Source organism: Vicugna pacos, chromosome 7, assembly GCF_048564905.1.
Source record: "Vicugna pacos chromosome 7, VicPac4, whole genome shotgun sequence".
Classification (NCBI taxonomy): domain Eukaryota; kingdom Metazoa; phylum Chordata; class Mammalia; order Artiodactyla; family Camelidae; genus Vicugna; species Vicugna pacos.
This window is the reverse complement of record NC_132993.1, coordinates 45,959,609-45,979,344: the sequence shown is the minus strand read 5'-3', so window position 1 is coordinate 45,979,344 and position 19,736 is coordinate 45,959,609. Positions and strand designations below refer to the sequence as shown.

Sequence of the window (19,736 nt, the reverse complement as noted above, 5' to 3'; positions counted from 1 at the left end):
GTTGGCTATGGTTTTTCTTTGATTCCAGGAAGGAATGGCTTCAACTCTGATTAAATTTATTTGAGCAGCTGATTACATTCTTTTGACTCTAGGTCTCCCCTTGACAGATGAGAGGGAGGAGTTTGGCAATACATCCCTCTACATCTAAGAAAATGGTTTCTAAGTTGTAAAATGCTATAAAATATAATTATTTATAATAGTTTTTATAATGTCTTGAACCTTCCGAATTAATTTTCCCTTTGTCTACTAGGTTGTGGGATAGAATGGAGGTGATGAGAAATCTTGAAAATAATAGTAGATGAATCTCTTGGCCAGGGGAACCTCTATCAGAGTCAAACAGCATTTATTAAATATATACGGTGTGCAGAGATTTGTGTATGAGGCCAGCAGGAAGATTTATTTATTCATCATTTATTTTCCAAGTGCCTTCTACCAGTATCTGGAAACAGTGGATAGTAATGTGTTTACACTCTAATATAGGAGATTGGTTTAACATACATAAATATTAGATAACAAAATAGAATCTCACAGACAAGTACATGACCGTCTCCCCATCTTAAAACTTTGCATGGCTCCTTGAATTAAGTAAAAGTTTCTTAGTTTGGTATTTAAGGCTTCTAAGTTTTTGTTCCATTCTACCTTTTTGTTTGTTTTTGTCATATATCTCTACAGCAGCATTGTCCAAATGAATATGATGCAAGACACATATGCAATTTTATTTTTCTTTGTAGTCATCTTTGAAAAGTAAAAAGAAGCAAGTGGATTAATTTTAACAATGTATTTTATTTAACCAAATATATCCAAAATACTATCAGGTTAACATATAATCAATATTTTAAAGCTATCAGAGATACTTTATTTATTTTGTACTGAATTTTCAAAATTTGGTGTATGTGTTACAGCATGTCTCAATTCAGACTGACCATGCTGCAAGTTCTCAAAAGGCCACATATGGCTAGCAGCTACTGTACTAGACAGCTCCGGTAATCTGTAGCCAGGTTAGCCCATGTTTTGTATACATGACCTGTATTGCTTTGTCTCTTTTGTGCTTGGCTACCATGCAGACTTTTTCCACTCAAAACTTTTTTCTACATATAGCAGATACCACATTCTGCTGTGGATTTTTACATATCCCTCTCCCACCTACCTTAAGAGACTATCTCATGATTTTACTTACCTAAGTGTCTTTAATGTTTTGGTGTGGTCACCATAACAATCAACATTTCCTTAGGGCTTGCCATATGCCAAGCAGTATGCAATCTGCTTTATATACATTAACTCATATTCTCATCTTAATTCTCACAATGTCCTTATGACATAGTTACTCTTATTACTGTCATTGTACAGATGGGGAAGCTGGATCTTAGAGAGGTTACAGAGATTGCCCAAGGTTATGGAGCTGTAAGGCTCCATATGCAGTTTGACTCCAGACTTACAATCTTTTATTTTTAAATTGGGAAACATAACACATACGTGGAAAAATGTATAAACAATAAATATACTGTGTAACGAATTATTATAAAGCCCACAACAGTTTAACCACTACCCATATCAAGAAATAGATTTGTAGAATTACAGCCCATTGTTCCTTCCCAGTCTCAAATCCCTCCCCATAGGGTTCCTTCTGTCGTAGAGGGAGTCATTAGCCTCCTTTTTATGGTAACAATTTCTTTACTCTTTACTGTTTTAACACCTAAGTATGGATTCTTTATGTTTCTGAACTTTAAAAAAAAGGAATAATACAGTATATATTCTTTTGTGAGTGGTTTCTTTTTCTCAGCATTTTATTTTTAAGATTCAACTTTGCATATAGTTTGTTCATTTTTCTATTATATTCTATGATACAACTATATTCCATTTTGTTGTTGATAAAAGACATTGGTTGTTCACAGTTTTTAGCTATAACCACAGTACTGCTGTTGACATTCTTACACATGTATCCTGGTGCACAAGAGCCTTTCTTGGGATATATGCCTGGAAGTGACATGCTTGGTCATGTACAGGCCTGTGTTCGACTTTAGCAGATAAGGCCAAACGACTTTTCCAAACTGTTCTATGAATTTACTCTCCCGATAGTAAAGTGAAAATTCCTACTGCTCCACTACTAGTCAACACTTGGAATTGTCAGTCTTTTTCATTTTAGCCATTTGGGTGGGTGGTATAGTATTCTCTTGCTGCTGTGTGAACTTTCCTGTTCTCTTATGAGATTGACACTTTTTCACATGTTTACTGTTATTTGGATTTCTTCCCTAGTAATGTGCCTGTTCAAATCTTTTTCTTATGATTATAGTTCTTTATATATTCTGGATACAAGACTTCTCTTGATTCTATGTGCTGTAGATTTTTTTTTCAGCTTTATTGAGAGGTAATGGACATAAAGCTCTATATAAATTTAAGACGTAAAACAAAATGCTGTATTTGACTCTGAGGCTTGTTTTTTGAATTTTTTGCAGCTTTACTGAGAGATAATTGACATATAGCACTGTATAATTTTAAGGTGTACAGCATAATGCTGTAATTTCTTATTTGAGAGGCTTGTTTTTTAGGTCTTTTAATGATGTCATTTGATGAAACTAAGCCTTAAATGTTAACATAGTCAAATTTATCAATTTTTCTGTTATAATTAGTGTTTTGGATGAATTTTAAGTCTGTCCCCTCCTCTTGAGCTCATTGATATTTTATCCAATTTTATCTTCTGAAAGCTTTATTATTTTGCCTTTCAAATTTATGTCTAATATCCACCTGAAACTAATTTTTGGGTGTAATGTGGAAAGCCCAATGTCATTTTTTTCCTTCCAAATGGAAATCTATTTGTCCCAGCACCAATTATTGAAAACTATTCTTTAGACATTGCTCTGCATCACCACTATGACATCATAAATCAAATTCCATGTATGGATGAGACTTCCTGGGCTCTTTATTTTATTGGTATATTGGTGTATCCCTGATCCAGTACCATACTGCCTTAATGACTATGGCTTTATAATAAAACTTGATATCTGGTTGCACAAGTTTTCCTCCTCCTCATTTCTTTTACTTTCTCCTCTTCCTTATGTATACTTGTCTTTGTGCTTCTGTAAATTTTTAAATTAGCTCGTTAAGTTTCTCTCTCTCTCTCTCACACACACACACACACGCACACACATACAGACCTATTGAAATTATCTGGAATTGCACTGGATCTGCAGTTGAATTTGGGGAGACTTGACATCTTTGAGTATTGGATCTTCCAATCTGTGAACATGTTACATCTCTTATTTGTTTAGGTCTTCTTCAATGTTTTTAAAATGTTTTCTTCGTATAAATCTTGCATTTTTTGGATTGATTTATTCCTAGGTATTTGATATTTGTTTGAAGATATTGTAAGCTTCAAATTCTCTAACTTAACAAAAATTTCAATTCTCTTTTTTCCCCCTGAAATATAGAAATAAGTATTATTTTAAAAAATACAATTTTGGGGGGAATTAACTCGATATTTATTTTTGGAGGTATTGGGGATTGAACCCAGGACCTTATGCATGCTAAGCACACATTCTACCACTGAGTTATACTCTCCCCGACCCAAGTACTATTTTTGTGCCTATTAACTTTGTTAAACTCTTATTAATTGTAACAATTTATCTGCAGGTTCTTTCGGATTTGCCACATACATAATATTATATATGAAAAATAATAATTTTGTTTCTTCCTGTTTAGTCCTTTTATTTTTCTTGCCTTACTCCATTGGCTAAAAACATTCAGGGGCAATAACAGGCATTCTTGTCAGTAGCCACTTTTAATCACTACTGAGCCCTTCTGCCTCATGCCAACAGCGTATAATTGCTGGTTCCTAGTTGGACGGTGTGAAGTGAGACGCCCACATTCCTTTCAGCGCCTGCAGAGAATTAAGGCAGAGAGTGTGCCTCGCGTAAGCTCCTCTTCCAGTTCCCGAAGAAGGAGCGAGCCGCCCCCTCTGGTTGCCATGCAACGGCGTTGTCCTGACCCGGAGTAGGTGCCGGCGGACTAGAAACACGTGCCGCCTCTTCCGCATTCCAGGACTACATCCCCCACAATGCCGCGCGCCGCGGGCGGCAGGACTCCGAAGTGGGGGAAGGGCTCGGCCAGGAGGCGGAGCGGAAGCAGAGTGAGAGGTAAGAGTAGAATCTCCACAATCTGGGAACCAACCTTGTCCCTGATTCTCAGCCCCGGCCTTTCTCCATCCCCACCTGGAGGCTGCTTCGCGAGCGCGGGACGCAGCTGACGCCCGCTAATCGGCTTTCGCTGCGCCGCCCTGGCTCGGGAGCCCGTTGGCGTCGGCGACGGCGACGGCGACGAGAAGCCCACAGGCAAGGTAATGGGGAGGGGGCGAGAGGGAAGCGGGGGGGTGGAGGCAGTTCCGTCCTCCCGACCCGCGCCTCTCGCGGAGCCCACGGGGCCCACCGGCCGCTCCTCCTCCGCCGGGCCCCGCCCCCCGCCCCACCGGGCAGCTGGCGCCGGGCGTCCGCGGAGCCCCGGCTCGGGGACTGGCCGGCAACCCCAGCCACCGCCCGGGTGGCTCTTTGTCCCTGCCTCTCCATGCCGACAGCGGAGGCTGTGGACCCCGGGCGGAGGACCGAGCGTGTCTGGGGCTGCGTGATCCGAGCGGGGCGGGCTCCGTCCCGTGGCCACTGGGGCGGGGGGAGCGGCGGACCTGAGCTGCGGGGATGGAGCGCCCGCGCGGCAGCCTCTATCACTTCATTTTCCGTTTTTGGCAGCTCAGTTGTGTTCTACTTTGAGAGAAAGTCAAATGCCCTTTATAAATTCCTTCTTCAAAAAACTCAGCTCCTGGGTGACTGGTAAGGATGAACTTCAACTGCTGTGTCGAATGTGGCTTGTACTATCGCAAGCCTTCAGAGTGACTCAGAGAGCCTGGGTTTCAATCCTGACCGAGCCACTGCCTGGCTTTAGTGACCTTGGTTAGTTAAAGGCTCTAAGCCTGAATTTCCTCACCAATCAAATGGCGGTAACAGTGCACACCTTTAAGTTGTTAGAATAAGAAATGATATTTTTACAACGCCATGAATTCTTCATTTGACGAAATAGTTCTTAGAATATGATACTCTCCTTAGCTATACTGAAGTGGCCTCTCGATCAGCGAGTCTTGTGTTTTTCCTTGTTTAATCATTAGCACTCTAGGTTGAGTGTGTGTGTGTTTGTTTTTAATAATTAGGTTTATTTATTTATTTTTAAAGGAGGTGTTGGGGATTGAACCCAAGGCCTCATGCATGCTAAGCATGCGCTCTACCACTTGAACTATACCGGCTCTCCTAGGTTGTGTATTCGTCACTTTATACCTTGTTCATCTTAAACCTAAGCAAAGAATTTTAAAAAATATGCTGTCTTCTCAATTTCCGCCGTTTTAAGATGGCTGAGAATGTTCTTAGGAAATTGATGACTCTGCTTTTCTGTGGATCAGCTTTAGAGATACAAGGACTTATTCACCCCACCCCCACCCCCAGCCGTGTCCTTTGGGAGATCCTTAGAAGAGCTTAAGTGTTTGTTTTAGCAGAGTAAGCGTCTAGGTGCCCTGCAGTCCTGATGTGGGGCTTCACCATCTTTACTCTATGTCAACTTTTTTCTCCCTCTCTCTACACTTTCCTACTGGTTAGTAATTTTCCCCCTTTGGGATTTGTGTTTACAAGTTGTAGTTTTTGTTCTCAGGACTAGTTGAATGATGGCAATACGTTTTATAAAGATTGACTTGAAACATTTCCCATTAGTCCTTCTTTAGTTTTGATTGCTCTTGCGCTGTTGTCTCCTGAATTTTACTGACATAGGTGATGAGTTTTTCTTCAAGGAAATCTTTATGGTCCTTATTTGATTCATTTAAAATATGTATTGCGTGCTACTTTGAGTTCAAACACTGTTGTGCTGTATATGAAATAACATGAAATACTGTTTTTGAACATACAGTTATAGTAGAGAAAGGCCAGTGGGACCTGATGAATTTTGGTAATGTCTTGAATGATAGGTGCATTAAAAAATATTTAAGAAAAGGAGAAATCTAATGAATGTATTTCATAAAGATCCTAGAGAACCAGAGAGTTAATAAATGAAAAACTTATTTAAACTGTGGGAGATGGCATAATGCCCATAAAGATTTTGATTCATTTAAAAATGTGTTGCAGAAATACATGTTTTGGGAAAAAAAAAGTTTCTATCTTGTTGATATTTAGTGCTGTATAGGACAGAGAGTAATGACTATGGACAGAGAGTAATGACTTTGGTTCTTGTCCTAGCTCTGTCACTATCTGTTTAACCTTAGTTTCCTTTGTGGTCCTCAATTTCCTCATCTCTCAAATAGTGAATTGGTCTGTTTCCAAAGATGGGTTTATTTTAGCTCTGACTTTTCAATTATAAGTTCTTTTTTTAATGTGGGAAGAAATTGATGTAAACCCTTTTTGTCATTTATTTGTGTTTTAGAGTCCGTCCCCCCCCCACCTTCAGGAAGGAATACACATGAAAGGACTAGAAAGCGTGCATAAACAAGAAGCTCCACCAACCACTTCATCCCTCTCTTTCCTGAGCTGCACATGTTTCTTCTGCATTTTTGACACTCTTAGTTCTTTTCCTCCCTACTGTGTATCTCTTTTCTTTACACATAGCCTCTTTATCTATTACACCAGCTTTTTTATAACTTGAGTTTGTCAATCCCATAATTCAATTTCATTGTTTCTTTTTGTGAATTTTTTTTTCTTTTTGCTCCTACTCCCAACATCCTGGTTTTCTCAGGGGCCTCTTTTTGTCTGAGGCCTCAGGCAAATTTGCCCAGGGCTAGTCTGGCTAGCTGTGGAAGGGAGGTGGGGTCATGTGGCACAGAACATGATTGGCTGAGGCAGTGGGCAGGTCACGCTCTGCGACTGAAATATCTAGTCTGCATAATATATTTTGGCTTAAACTTTTACTGTGGCATAATGATTGAGTAGTTTCCCTTTTGCCCTGACATTCTCTATTCTTAACCCTGACTGATTTTACCCATTTTCTTTTATCTGTCTTTTTACTCTTGAGTGCTATTGTCTTCTCTTCCCTCTCCCCAGTGTGCCATCTAAAAATGATCTGATATCTTGAGATACGATATTTCTGTATCTCAGCTGGGGTTTTAGTGTAGCTTCTCCCATGGCAGTTCACATTTATTAGGACTGGATGGCTGTGTCCTATGTTAAAATTTCCCCCCCAGATATTAGCCTCAGGCAATGTTACATAGAATAGAAAATACTTAAGGAATGAGCCTTTCCCCCTGAAATTACATTCAAAGGCAAGTCTGTGGAGTACTTCTTTTTTTGGAGAGAACTCTCTCAACCTTTGAGCTCTAGTGAACATACTGTGTCTTTTTGTAATAAACATCTGCCTTTCCAGCTGTGAATTCCTTAAGAGGCTAATAGGCAGTGATTTTCGTAGCACCTTTGGCTGAGTGAGAGCTTCTGTGCTTGCTAGTTGCTGCTGTTGCTGTTGATGGTTACTTTAGCTATAATCATAACTGCACAAAAAGTAGAGCACTGAATGAATGCAAAAATAGGATTCGAAGGAGAGATTTATGAGGTAGGATTAGCCATCCATTAATGTTTCTAGTCTTGCTATTGTAATGCTTGCATAAAAATAAGAGGAAGTATTTCAAGATAGTCAGTGAAATGCAGTGTTTTTAAAATTTTTGACTGCAACCCGTAGCAAGAGATCTTTTTACCTTGACTCTGTGTACATATGTGTCTATGTGTGAAAAAGAGATATATATACATACACATAAAACTTAAAGAAAGTTTTACAAAACAAAATCAGTAGTGTGTACGTCCTGCTCTGATGGTTTCTGTTCCATCTTGTTTTTTAAAAAGTGCCAGTTGCAAAGTTGAGTTTTGTTCTGTGCTTTTGAAGAAACACTGGAGTCCTGGGCTGAGGAGTTTGAATGCCCAATTTTCCCCATTTGTTTGACATTGTGTAGTTATTATTCCTCTTTGTGCTTCACTTTCCTTATTTTTACTCTAGTTTAAACATTCACTGATTCTCTGTCTTTGCTTTTCCCTAGTAATAATGTAGGACTAAATATATTTATCTTTAGGTCCTTGGCTAGGGAAAAACCACTGAAAAATTGCTTAGATATCTAGTTGTTTGCATGTTTGCTGTTTGGCTAGTGGCATAACAGAGCTTTGTACAGATCTTTGGAGGTCTGTAAATCTTGTAAATTGGAGTAGAGACTTTAAAGCCTGTAAAACAGTAATATACATATTAAGAAAATAATTTCCCCATCTTCTTTGTTTTTCTATTTTTGTGTTCTTTAACAAGGAATATTTTAGACTTTGAAAAATTATATTTAAAATGCTTAATACAAATTGTCAGTTAACATTCTGGCAGATTCCTACCCCATCTTACCACTGCCACCTTCATATTAGAAAACGCCAATAAGAATATGTTTTTCTGGGTAAAGACCACCTTGTCAGGTCATTACTGTTCTGTTTGTTACCTAAACGAGACTGCCTTTCTCATAAGAGAGGGAATGCAAAACTTTTTTCACTTGTGAGTTTCCTTCTGCTCGCTTTGGGCAATTTTCTTCAAACCAGGCCGTTCCATGTGGGGATAGGGATTGCTCTCATTCTCATTTATTTGTGCTGAGGAGAGTAGGAATAAAGAATTTCTTGCCTGCTCCCAAGATTCTGGTTGGAAAAGAATTCTAAAGGTTTTAGTTGGAAGGAAATTGGAAGCAGACTTTGTACTTCCTCTTCTTTCTCAGGTCAGATCTTAGAGGGCCTTCCTTGACCTCATATCTCATGTAGACTCCTCACATTCTCGCATCACCCTGTTTATTTTCTCCATAATAATTTGTCGCAAGCTGAAATTAGCTTGTTTCTGTGTTTGCTTGTTTACTGTCCCACCCCTATTAAAGCATAATCTCCAGAAGAACAGGAATCCTGTCTTAGCTTGTTTTGTCTTTCATATCTCCAGTTTCTGGCACAAAGTAGGTCCTTTAATAAATACTGTGAATGAATAAGCGAGCAAATGAATGAATAAATCAAGTTCTTTCATGCTTTAAATGAAACTACATGTAATAGATGTTGTGTTTGAGCATGGGCCTTACTGTATCCCCTCCACCTGCAATTCTTTTTTTCTGGAAATGTGTTTTTTCTTATTAGTGTATTTCTGATCTTGGTGAAGGTATCTACATCCAGAAGACCTTGTATTTATCTTTATTTTTCTTTGTATTTTTCCCCTTGTAGTTTTTTTGCCTATGTGAGAAAAAAGACTAAGCTCTAGGATTTCTTAAATTCTTCCTATAGCAACTTTGTAATACTTTGACTTATGTGAATTTGAAACTTTAATATGGCAACTTGATAATTTAATGAATAGTCCAAATTACATATCTTCATAATTAGGATCATTGCCCTAACCTACCATTACTGTTTTCTTGTTACATTACTTTAATGCAAAAAAGAACAATCTTCATTTCATATTACAATTCATTCAGTATTTAGTCTTTTTCTTTTTCTTTTTTTTTTTTTTAACATAGTCTTTCTAATGGTGGGAAGGGAGGTAGTGTGGTATAGAGAAAAACCTGAATAGTGAGACAAGACCTGTGTTCTGGACCAATACAGTTTCTGCCACTGATTGCCTCATTTTAGGCAAGACACTTACATCTCTGGGCTTTAGTTCCTTCATCTTAAATATGAGGAGACTGGATATTTCTTCTCAGGTTCTTCCAGGCCAGAAATGGATAACTGAAAATATAGTCTTCCCTCAGTATCTACAGGGCATTTGTTCCAGGATCTCACCCCAAACCCCTCCACAGCTGCAGATGCCAAAATCTATGGAATGCTCAACTACCTCATGTAAAATGGCATATTATTTGCATTAATCTACACACATCCTCCTACATACTTTAAATCATCTATAGGTTACTTATTATACCTAATACATGTAGATGCTATGTAAAGAGTTGCCAGTACACAGCAAATTCAAGTTTTGCTTTTTGCAGCTTTCTGGAATTTTTTTCTCAAACATTTTCTATCTGCAGTAGGTTGAACCTGTGGGTTTGGAACCTGCTGACTACTTTAATTTTATCTTGAGATTCCCATTGCCTCCTCTACCCTCAAAAAACATTGCAGGGAGATCACATTGGTGCTTGGGAGAAAGTGGGGTTAGACTCAGAGGTGTGTTTAAAGTAAATATAAGACATCTCTGCTGATGGTTCACCAGGCTCTGTGGGAGTTATGGCATCCATGTAGGGCATGTTGCTCTTGCCCGTAAGGGACCTGGGACTGAAAGAGACAAGGCTCACACACATGATTGGATGATACGATGTGTAAAATCAGTTCGTATAATGTGCTGTGAGATGTAAGAGAAGATCAGAGTGGGCTAGAGTAAGGTAATGAGGTTTTAAAATCCTTCTGGGTAAAGTAGCATTCAAGCAGATACTCTAGTCTCATTTTAGGCTGTACGGAAGAGGAACTTTTCACATCAGTAGCATGCTACTGTGTCATCTTTCAGGACTGGGTAATTCTTCAGTGACTACTACCCATGAAGTATTTCATGTTGTCCACAAATTCTAAGTAGAAACTTTTTCAAAACTGCATCCTTTAAGCCTCTAACTGAATCAGAGGATGTAAGGAAACATGTTTGGTAAATAAAAAGATCATATAAATGTAAGGTATTATTGCCATTGAATGAGAAAGTGAGAAGACTGGCTTGATTTTGGGAGATATTTTTGTTACTGCTGGGAAATTGGTCTCTGGGTGCTGGATTATGGAGGAACATGAGAGCTAATCAGGAGTTTTATTTGAGTCTAGTAAAACATCCCCTGTATGAACTCAAGTTACTCAGATTAAGAATTACTGGCTTTGCTGCATAAGTGCCTGACACTAATAATAAATGTTAGTATTTATTGAGTAGTATGCGGTGTCATTTATCCTCACCAGTATTAGGTAGGTACTCTTGTCTCCATGATATAAGTGAAGACATCAGGGTTTAGGGAGATAAAATAACTTGGTTAAGGTCTTAAAGATAGAATATAGTCAGCCTGTTTGTATCTGCAGTTTCTGCATCTGTGGATTCAACCAACTGTGGATTGAAAATATTGAAAAAATTGTAATTCTGGGAAGCTCCAGAAAGCAAAACTTGAACTTGCCTCACAGGAACAAGTATTTACATAGCATTTACTTTGCACTTATAACTATTTACATAGCATTTACATTGTATTGGGTATTATTAGTAATCTAGAGAGGATTTAAAGTATATAGGAAGATGTGCAGAGGCGATATGCAAATACTGTACCACTTTATATGAGGTACTTGAGCATCTGTGTTTTTGGTGTCCACTGGGGGCCCTGGGTTCAATCCCCTGTAGATACCAGGAGGGACTGTATGTAATTTCATATGGAGAATGACAGACTATCTTGAGGCTGGAGGTTGGGTAGGAGTGGGAATGCTTCTTTTTGAAGAGGTGACATTTGAGCTAAATACTAAAGGATAAACAGGAATAAGCCGTGGGGAGAGCATTCCAAGCAGGGGAATAAGCAGTTGTATAGACGCTGAAGTCAGAAAGAATTTGGTGAGTTTTTGTTACTAAGACTGTTGCCTCATAATCATACCCCTGCCCCTCCCACAAGTGGAAAACAGTTACTCAGAAAAAAATTTCAGGAGGAAGCTGCAAAGAGGGAAAAACAAGAACTGGTTAGAACCATCTAGTCCCAAGATTTGACTTCCAGTGGATCTTGAGCCTCATTGTATACTCATTGTAATATATTAGCATGCCAAATGATGAACCCGCCAGCACCATGACAATTGCTGATTGCCATGACAACAACCAGAAAAACCCATAGAAGGAATGAAAAAGAGTGTTGGATCAGTTGCAGGTCCAAGCCACTCATGACTATTCCTCCCCCCTTTCCAAAACCCTTCCCTTTTACCTCTACCCTTCTATATATTTGATGTCTCTGCCTGAATTGGGTTGACAAGTTGATTTGTGAACGAGGTTCCCATTTCTCCATTCTTTGGCCACTGAGTAAAGCTCGTGCTGTTCCAGTCTCAGCATTGGTTTTGTTACTGGCTCCAGGAATCCAGTTGGAAAAAGAACCTCCCTGACAGCGACAGGGGGTCTCTTTGAGGCTAGGACCTCAGTGAAGTCCAGTCCACCAATTCAGTAACATTTGCCTAGCATGGCTGTAGCATAGTGAGCAGGGGGAAGTGATCAGGACAGAAATAAAGGTAGAAGTCAGATGGGCAGGGCCTTCTGGACTGTGGTAGAGTTTTAATTTTATTTTAAGTGCAATGGGAAATGATTGAAGAGTTTTTAAGCAGGGGAACGATGTGATTTGACTTTGTATGTGTATGATAAAAAGAATACATAACATAAAATGTACCATTTTAGCCTTTTTTAAGTGTACAGTTCAATGACATTAAGTACATTCACATTCTTGTGCAACGATTACTGCTATACATCTCCAGAACTTTTTCTTCATCCCAGAGTGAAACTCTACTCTAAACTTTAAACTGTAATTCTCCATTCTCTCACCTCCCCAGCCCCTGGTAACTATCATTCTACTTTCTGTCTCTGGATCTGATTAGTCTAGGTACCTGTATAAGTGGAATCATGCATTATTTGTCTTTTTGTGTCTGGCTTCTTTAATTTAGTATAATATCTTTAAGGTTCATCCATGTTGTAGCTTATATCAGAATTTATTCCCTTTTAAAGCTGAATAATATTCCGTTGTATATATATACCACACTTTGACTGTTCGTTGATAAATACTTGTGTTGTTTCCACCTTGCAGTGCTGCAGTAAACATGGGTATACAAGTATCTCTTTGAGGCCCCGCTTTCAGTTCTTTTGTTATTATACCCAGAAGTAGAATAGCTGGCCAAATGGTAATTCTGTGTTTAATTTTTTAAGGAACTATCATACTATTTTCCACAGCACCTGCACCATTTTACATTTTTACAGCACTGCCCAAAAGTTTCAATTTCTCCACATCTGCACTGACACTTCTTTGCCAGGGGCTGGGGGGGCTAGGTGGGTGTATAATTGCTGTAGGGGAAGAAAAAAACTTTTTCATCTACCTCCTTAGGTTCATTGCCTGGGCTTTGCAAACTAAACTGACAAAAGATCAATTAACAGAAGACAGAGGTTTATTTCATATGTAAATAGTGGGCATCACAGAAATGAAATGAAAACTCCAAAGAAACAGTTAGTCCCGAGAGCTTATATACCATTTAAACACAGAGCCATAAATGTGGAACTATGACAAGAGAAAGTAAAAGGAATTTGAGCTTCTGGAGTCAGTAAATTGTGGGCAGGTAAATAAATGGGGGATACTAATGGAAGATAAGGTTTGTTTTAGTAAAGTGTGTACAGTACAGATTTGTCTCAGCGTCAGTTCCCTGTCTCCTGTGATAAGAATGTTTTCACCTTTCTCAGTGGAAATTCATGTCTTGCTTTTAGATAGAAAGTGGGAGGGCTGGGAACCATTTCTGCATTGGCTATTTCTTAGTTACCTTCCACTGAAAATAATCCTTATGCTAAAGTGGCATAATTTGTGGCAATCCCATATTCTGATGCCCTTCTGAGCCATTCTGATGGATGTGAAGTGGTATTTCATTGTGGTTTTAAGTTGCATTTCCCTAATGATTAGTGATTTGAGTATCTTTTCACGTGCTTATTGAACATTTGTGTATCTTCTCTGGAGAAATTAAAATTATGATTTTTTAAATCATGACTTTCGTTTTGCTCTGAGGAAAATGGCTTGAAGTAGGGTTGGAGAGGAAATTGGGAAACCACTTGAGAAGCAGCCACAGAAATTCACTTGGAGATAATAGTTCTTGGACCGCACTGTGCTGCCCTCCGTCAGATCCAGTACTCCACAGCTACTTCATTTAAAGTGGTCTTCTCTCCTTAATTCTTCTACCTTTAGGCCATGGGGAGTATAATTCCTTTTGTAATTTATGCAACTGGGTGAGTTCTGTACCTGGGAATCCTAAAAATATTCAGGAGTTTATCTAAGGTCAAAATAATACTGATGATGAAGAATGATAATGATTTTATTTTTGCCTTTAAAAACTCTCCAGTTGTTACTTGGGACAGATACGAAGTTTTATCTTTGCTATTCCCAAGACAAACCCTTTTCATAGTAAATGTTTTACTCATCTCTACAGAAAAATATCTAAGAAACACAAGCAAGTTACAAAGTAATTAAATTTCTTACTGTAGTAGTCCCTGTAAAAGTTCCTGACTTCCCTCTGAAATGGTCTGTTTTGATTTTGTGAGGGCAGTTCTGAGCACATTCCGTATAGAGTCAAGGCTATGAAGACCTTTGGTGAAGGCCTCTTTTCTGAATTTGATGGTACAATTAGGTAATATGTAGTCAGCATAGAGCAATAAAGGTCTCAATGTTTGCAGCTTAGATGTTTGGGTCCTTCACACTGAGAAACACCAGTTTTAAACTAGGCCCCCTCTTCCCTGGGATTTATTGCTTTGGGGGCATATCCTCCTCAGTATGCTTCTGCCTTGTCCACTACGAGTGTTTTCTCTCTGTGTCCCCATTTAAGCAAAGTTCATGTTCATGATGGTGAGCAGCCTATCATCCTTAAGCTTGTACCTCCTTGGAAGGATTTTCCTCTTATGGATTAGGCTCCCTAGGTTTGACTGTTGTCCTCCACTAGCCAGCCCCACCTCCTTCCCTGTGAATCTCCTGTTCTCTGCCTAATGTCATTTATAGTTTGGGATTTGTCACTTTTGTGGAGTTTTGTAAAATCTAGGGGTTCTAATAGGGCTGAGTTTAAGGATCTTTTTAAAGGAAAGGACAGATCCTGAATGGAGATGCAGATTCTGAATTTGTGGACTTGCAGCTCTTCCCAAAGTTTAGACAAGTGAAGTCAGTGGGCCTGGGTAAAAATCTTAGGCAGGGCAACCTCTCAGAGCCTTAATTTGATCATCTTTAATTTCTTTGGGCGTTATGCAAATGTTAAGTGAAATACCCCTTGTGAAGTGTCTATTTCAGAGTTGGGCACATGGTAAGAACTCAGTTCACTGCTGCGGTTTCTGCTGCTGCTGTTTTATTGCCATTGCTGTAAAAGAGGGGCAGTGGTTAAGAGCCTGAGCTTTGAATCCTCTACCTCTATCCAGTTGTATGACCTTGGGCAGGTTATTTAATGTCTTTACCTCAGTTTTTTCACTGAGGAGAATATGGGGTGTTCTGAAGATTAAATAAGTTAATTCATGTAAGGAGTATAGAACAGAATCTTGTACAAAGTAAGTGATCGTAGTAATGGTTGTTGCTGTTATTTAACTGAAGTGTACCTCTTTGCCTCTGGTTTCAAGTTTCTTCCTTTTTGGCCTTGCATGTGTGTAGTAACATAGAACCTTCTAAGCTGTCATTTTAACTTTCCTTTGCCAAAGTACCTTACACATCTGTATTCTCAGTTATCTGGTGATGTCACTTTTCTGGCTTTATTATCACACCAGCTTTAGAACCCTGTTGTGACTGCTGCAGGACAGATTCCCAGCTGTTCTTTCCACGGGGTGCTAGGTCAGATGACGTAGCACACAGGTCAAACTTGAAAAGACATAGGAGCCTGTAAAGATTTATAAAGGAAGAATAAATTTAACATACAGGTGTAAAAGACTTCTAACATTTTGTTTGGGAATCCAGAATTTCTACTTTCTGAACTTAAATGTAAAATCTCCGTAGAAAAAATATTAGGTAATGTTTATCTTAACTTTGCTAAGCAAAGTTTAGTAATCCAGTATTGATATTAATGCTGTTGTTTCAATAAGACCCGAAGTAGAAGAAAATGAGTTTATTCCTGATTTTTAATGCAGTTATTACTTTACCGCAGTAATTAACATACCCAGTTAGTGGTATAGTCATGCTTGTAGTGAGGTTTGTCAGGATGGGTACACTTCAACAAGGGTAGATGGCTGTTGTTCAAACCTGGAGCTCCAGGATTTATTAGATGTGTATCAGGGACTGGGTAGCAGGGTTGGGGAAAGGAAGAGTGGGAGTTCCCTGAAGAGCAGTTGTCAAGGCAGAAGAAGATCCCCCACTAACACATACTTCAGAACACACGCATCTACTAGGGAAGCTTTGTATGTGTTTTGTATCTTGATACTTTGCATAAGATTATTAAAAACGATTTTATTTTACTTAGAAGAAGGTTTGAAAACACCTGTGCTAGAAAGCAAAATTCTAGGGCAGAGCCCTAGTTTCCCAGCTACCTAGTGTATATGCTGGCTCAGTTAATATCTGCTGAAAGTGATCGAATGCTCCGCAGAGTTTATTGATACTGTATTCATTTCTAGTCTTATCCTCAGACTAGACTTTATTAGTTCAGTTGTGTGATTATATCCTTCTAAGGGGGTTAAAATGATTTATTTGCCCATACTACCACAGGAAGTTAAACAGTTCTTAAGGATTATTTTCATTAAGCTGTGAAATGCACTTTTTGACTCCAGGTATATTTCTACCTAAAGAATTTTACTTCATTAGGCATAATTGAAGAGTTTTCTTCACTGGAAACTTTGGTAATTCATGTACATTATTACTGTCCAGGTGTTTGAAGATTCCATGACTGTCATCACCTTTCTGTTTTTTTTTTAAAAAAATTAAGTATAGCCTTTCATTTTTTCCTTAAGTTATAAAAATACATACTTGCATCATTTAAAATTTAGAATTCTAAATTTGGAAATATAAAAAAATTTGAGCACTTGTCTGGCATAAACCTAAAAGTATAAATTAGAAATTGTAACTAATTTTTCATCTTAGGTTGGATGCTTCTTAAGATTGTCCCATTGCCATTAGCAGTATTTTGTAGTGACATTTCAAATATTGACACACTTATATATATTGAGGGATTTTTTAAAGTCAGATAGCCATTTTGATTTTCCAGTCTGTTTCACCTTTCCTCATTTCTCACTTGCATTTTGGCATCAACTTTTTTTTTTTTAAAGAGGAGGAATAATAATTTTCAGACATTTAGGTTAGTAACCTATATTTGAGTAGACTGAGATCTCCTATAAATCTTATTATACGTCTATATTGCAGATGGCAAGAAGTCATTCAAGAAGTCATGGTGGCCTTTCTTTCAGATAGTTTTAATGAATTGACATTTTATTTCTAGTTTAAATTTTTGAAGAGCTATGTAAATGAAGCTGATAAAAGACCTGGAAGCTTTAGTGGTGGAGAAAGTTATTGAAGATGATACAGTTCCAAATCAAAATTGTTTATAGAATATCTCTTTAAATCTATCACTGTCTATTCTGTTACTGATATAGGTTAAGACTAATCACCTTTTTTCTTCTCAATTTTACAGAGTTGTTTGAGAGTTGGAGGCAACCTTGCTGAAGATGAAGAATATACAGTATTAGAGGAGGAGATTTTTTTTTTTCTTTCAACAGTCTTGATTATTTGGTGACTTGCCTCTAGTTACCATTTTTCAGTTGAGTCTGTTTGCTTCATCAGAAATGATTTTTACAATCTCAAGAAAAAATATGTCCCAGAAATTGAGTTTACTGTTGCTTATATTTGGACTCATTTGGGGATTGATGTTACTGCACTATACTTTTCAACAACCAAGACATCAAAGCAGTGTCAAGTTACGTGAACAAATACTAGATTTAAGCAAAAGATATGTTAAAGCTCTAGCAGAGGAAAATAAGAACACAGTGGATGTCGAGAATGGCGCTTCTATGGCAGGATATGGTAAGATAACTATAGAATTTCCTAGTTTTCTCCTTTTATCCCATTTTAAAGATAGTCATGGAAATCCAACTCACTACTTCATGCATAGGTCTTCAGGGTAATTTTTTCTTGACTTTTTATTATGAAAAATTTCAAATTTACTGAAAAATAGAAATATGATAAATAGTCATATGTCCATCACCTCCATTTTAACAATTATTAACATTTTGCAATATTTGTCTAATTTTAAAGACTACTGAAATTATAGAAATTGTGACATTTCACTGCTAGATATTTCCATATCTGTTTCTAAAATAATTACCTTTTTCTACATAATTATAATACTGTTATCATCCTTAGTTCAAATTTACACTTTCCTCATTATCTATTGTGTAACATTTTTGAATTTCCTGAGAAGTAGCATTTGCCTGTATCTCTAGTGTTGTTGCCATTTTTCCTTTCACATCCTCATTTCTTCTGTGTTTTAAGTTCCTTGTGATGCCATGTTCTCTCTTGTCTTTTAAGACTTAGAGAACACTTTGTGTACATATGAGTTGTGGATATTTTTTCTATTTCAGTGATTTCTTTAAAAAATTGAAATTATACATGTATCCATTTAAAGAATCGAAATGTGTTATAATTCTTAAGAAAGGGCAGTTCTTTCCCTCCACAACAGTCCTCAAATTTCCCATTCCTTTGAGCCAGCCATTTAAAATTATTTAATCTGGTTTATTTGTTGATTACCTCCATATCTCTAAATAACATGTTCTATGAGCTACTTCTTGATTTTTCAGTTATAGAAATTATCTGTTAATATCCCACTGTGCAAGGTAGGGGTTCAGTTTTCTTTCTTACCCAGAATTGCATCCCACCCACCCCAGGCTGCATTCACACACACACATGTGTTTCTTGGCCTGCCAATTTCCCATTGTAATTTTTGTTAGAACAGTGTTCATTGTTTGCATTATTACAACTGTGTTGATGGTATTTATTACTGAACCTTGTAGTACATTATAATTACTTTTCCTTTTCTGTACAACTGTTTTTTCCCCTCTAGAATAAGTTTCGATTTTTGTTTCTTTGCCTAGTTTTCTAGCCCAGCTTCCCAACAGCTGTTTAAATTTCTTTTCAGTATATTCAGACACGTTAGGTATTTCATCACTTTCTTTATCTTGAAGAGCCTTTGGATATTTGCTCTGGTCTAGACGGTTTCCTCTCTAGACCTATAGTGGTGAGTAGTTCTAGAATCTCACTCCACCCTCATCCTCTGGATGCCCTTTACCTCTCTCGTGTTGTATCTCCTGTTTCCTAGATTCCTGTGGCTTTCTCTTTATTGGTCAAGTTCTCATTTTAGGGGAACAGATCCTCTGGAAGTTTCCTCAGAAAGATACAAAGGATATAAAAGTTTTGAGTTCCTGCATACCCCCTTACCTTCATGCTTAACTCACAGTTTGAGTATGGAATCCTAGTTTGGGAGTAGTTTTCCCTTGGAATTCAAAGACGTTGGTCTTTTTTTCCCCCTCCTTAGCTTCCAGAGTTCTTTTGAGAATCTGATGCTGTTAAGATTCTTCATCCTTTATATGTGGCCTATTTTGGGGAAGCTTGTAAGATCTTTGTCCCATACTGTTCTGAAATTTCTTGATGATGTGCTTGGGAATGGATTTTTTTCATATATGTGCTGGCACCTCCATTGGGCACTTTAATCCTGACATTTATGTCCTTCAATTCTGGGATATTTTTCTGGGAATAATAATTTTAGTTCTTCCTCTTCTTTGTTTTCATTTTTTCTTTCTGGAATTCTGTTACTCAGTATTGGGCCCTCTGAACTGGTCCTCTAATTTCCCTTTATTGACTTTCCTAGTTTCCATCTCTTTGTCTTTTTGCTTTATTTTTTGAGATATTTCCTCAGCTTTATTTTCAGTTCCATATGGAATTTTTCACTTTGTCTCTCACATTTTTAACATCTAAGAGCTCTGTTTTGTTATTTCCTTAAGGTTATCAGTGATAGCTTTTCTGAAGTGTTCTTATGTTTCTTCCAAATATGTTTGGTGATCCTTAAGGCTTT

General features: G+C 37.9%; 1 protein-coding gene across 7 annotated transcripts in view; it reads left to right on the top strand.

Moving 5' to 3' along the window:
• Window positions 1–19,736, top strand: part of CCDC126 (coiled-coil domain containing 126) — a 56,217-nt gene that overhangs the window by 19,414 nt on the left and 17,067 nt on the right. For 2 of the 7 annotated variants that reach the window (XM_072964837.1, XM_072964839.1), the window contains one exon: window positions 17,304–17,692. In XM_072964837.1, coding sequence (XP_072820938.1) covers window positions 17,455–17,692 — 238 coding nt within the window. In that variant the 5' untranslated portion in view covers window positions 17,304–17,454. Of the gene's footprint in view, window positions 1–3,871; window positions 4,331–4,674; window positions 4,815–17,303; window positions 17,693–19,736 lie in introns of those variants that run through there. The other 5 variants (XR_012074410.1, XM_072964834.1, XM_072964835.1 and 2 more) reach the window with 5 other exon arrangements.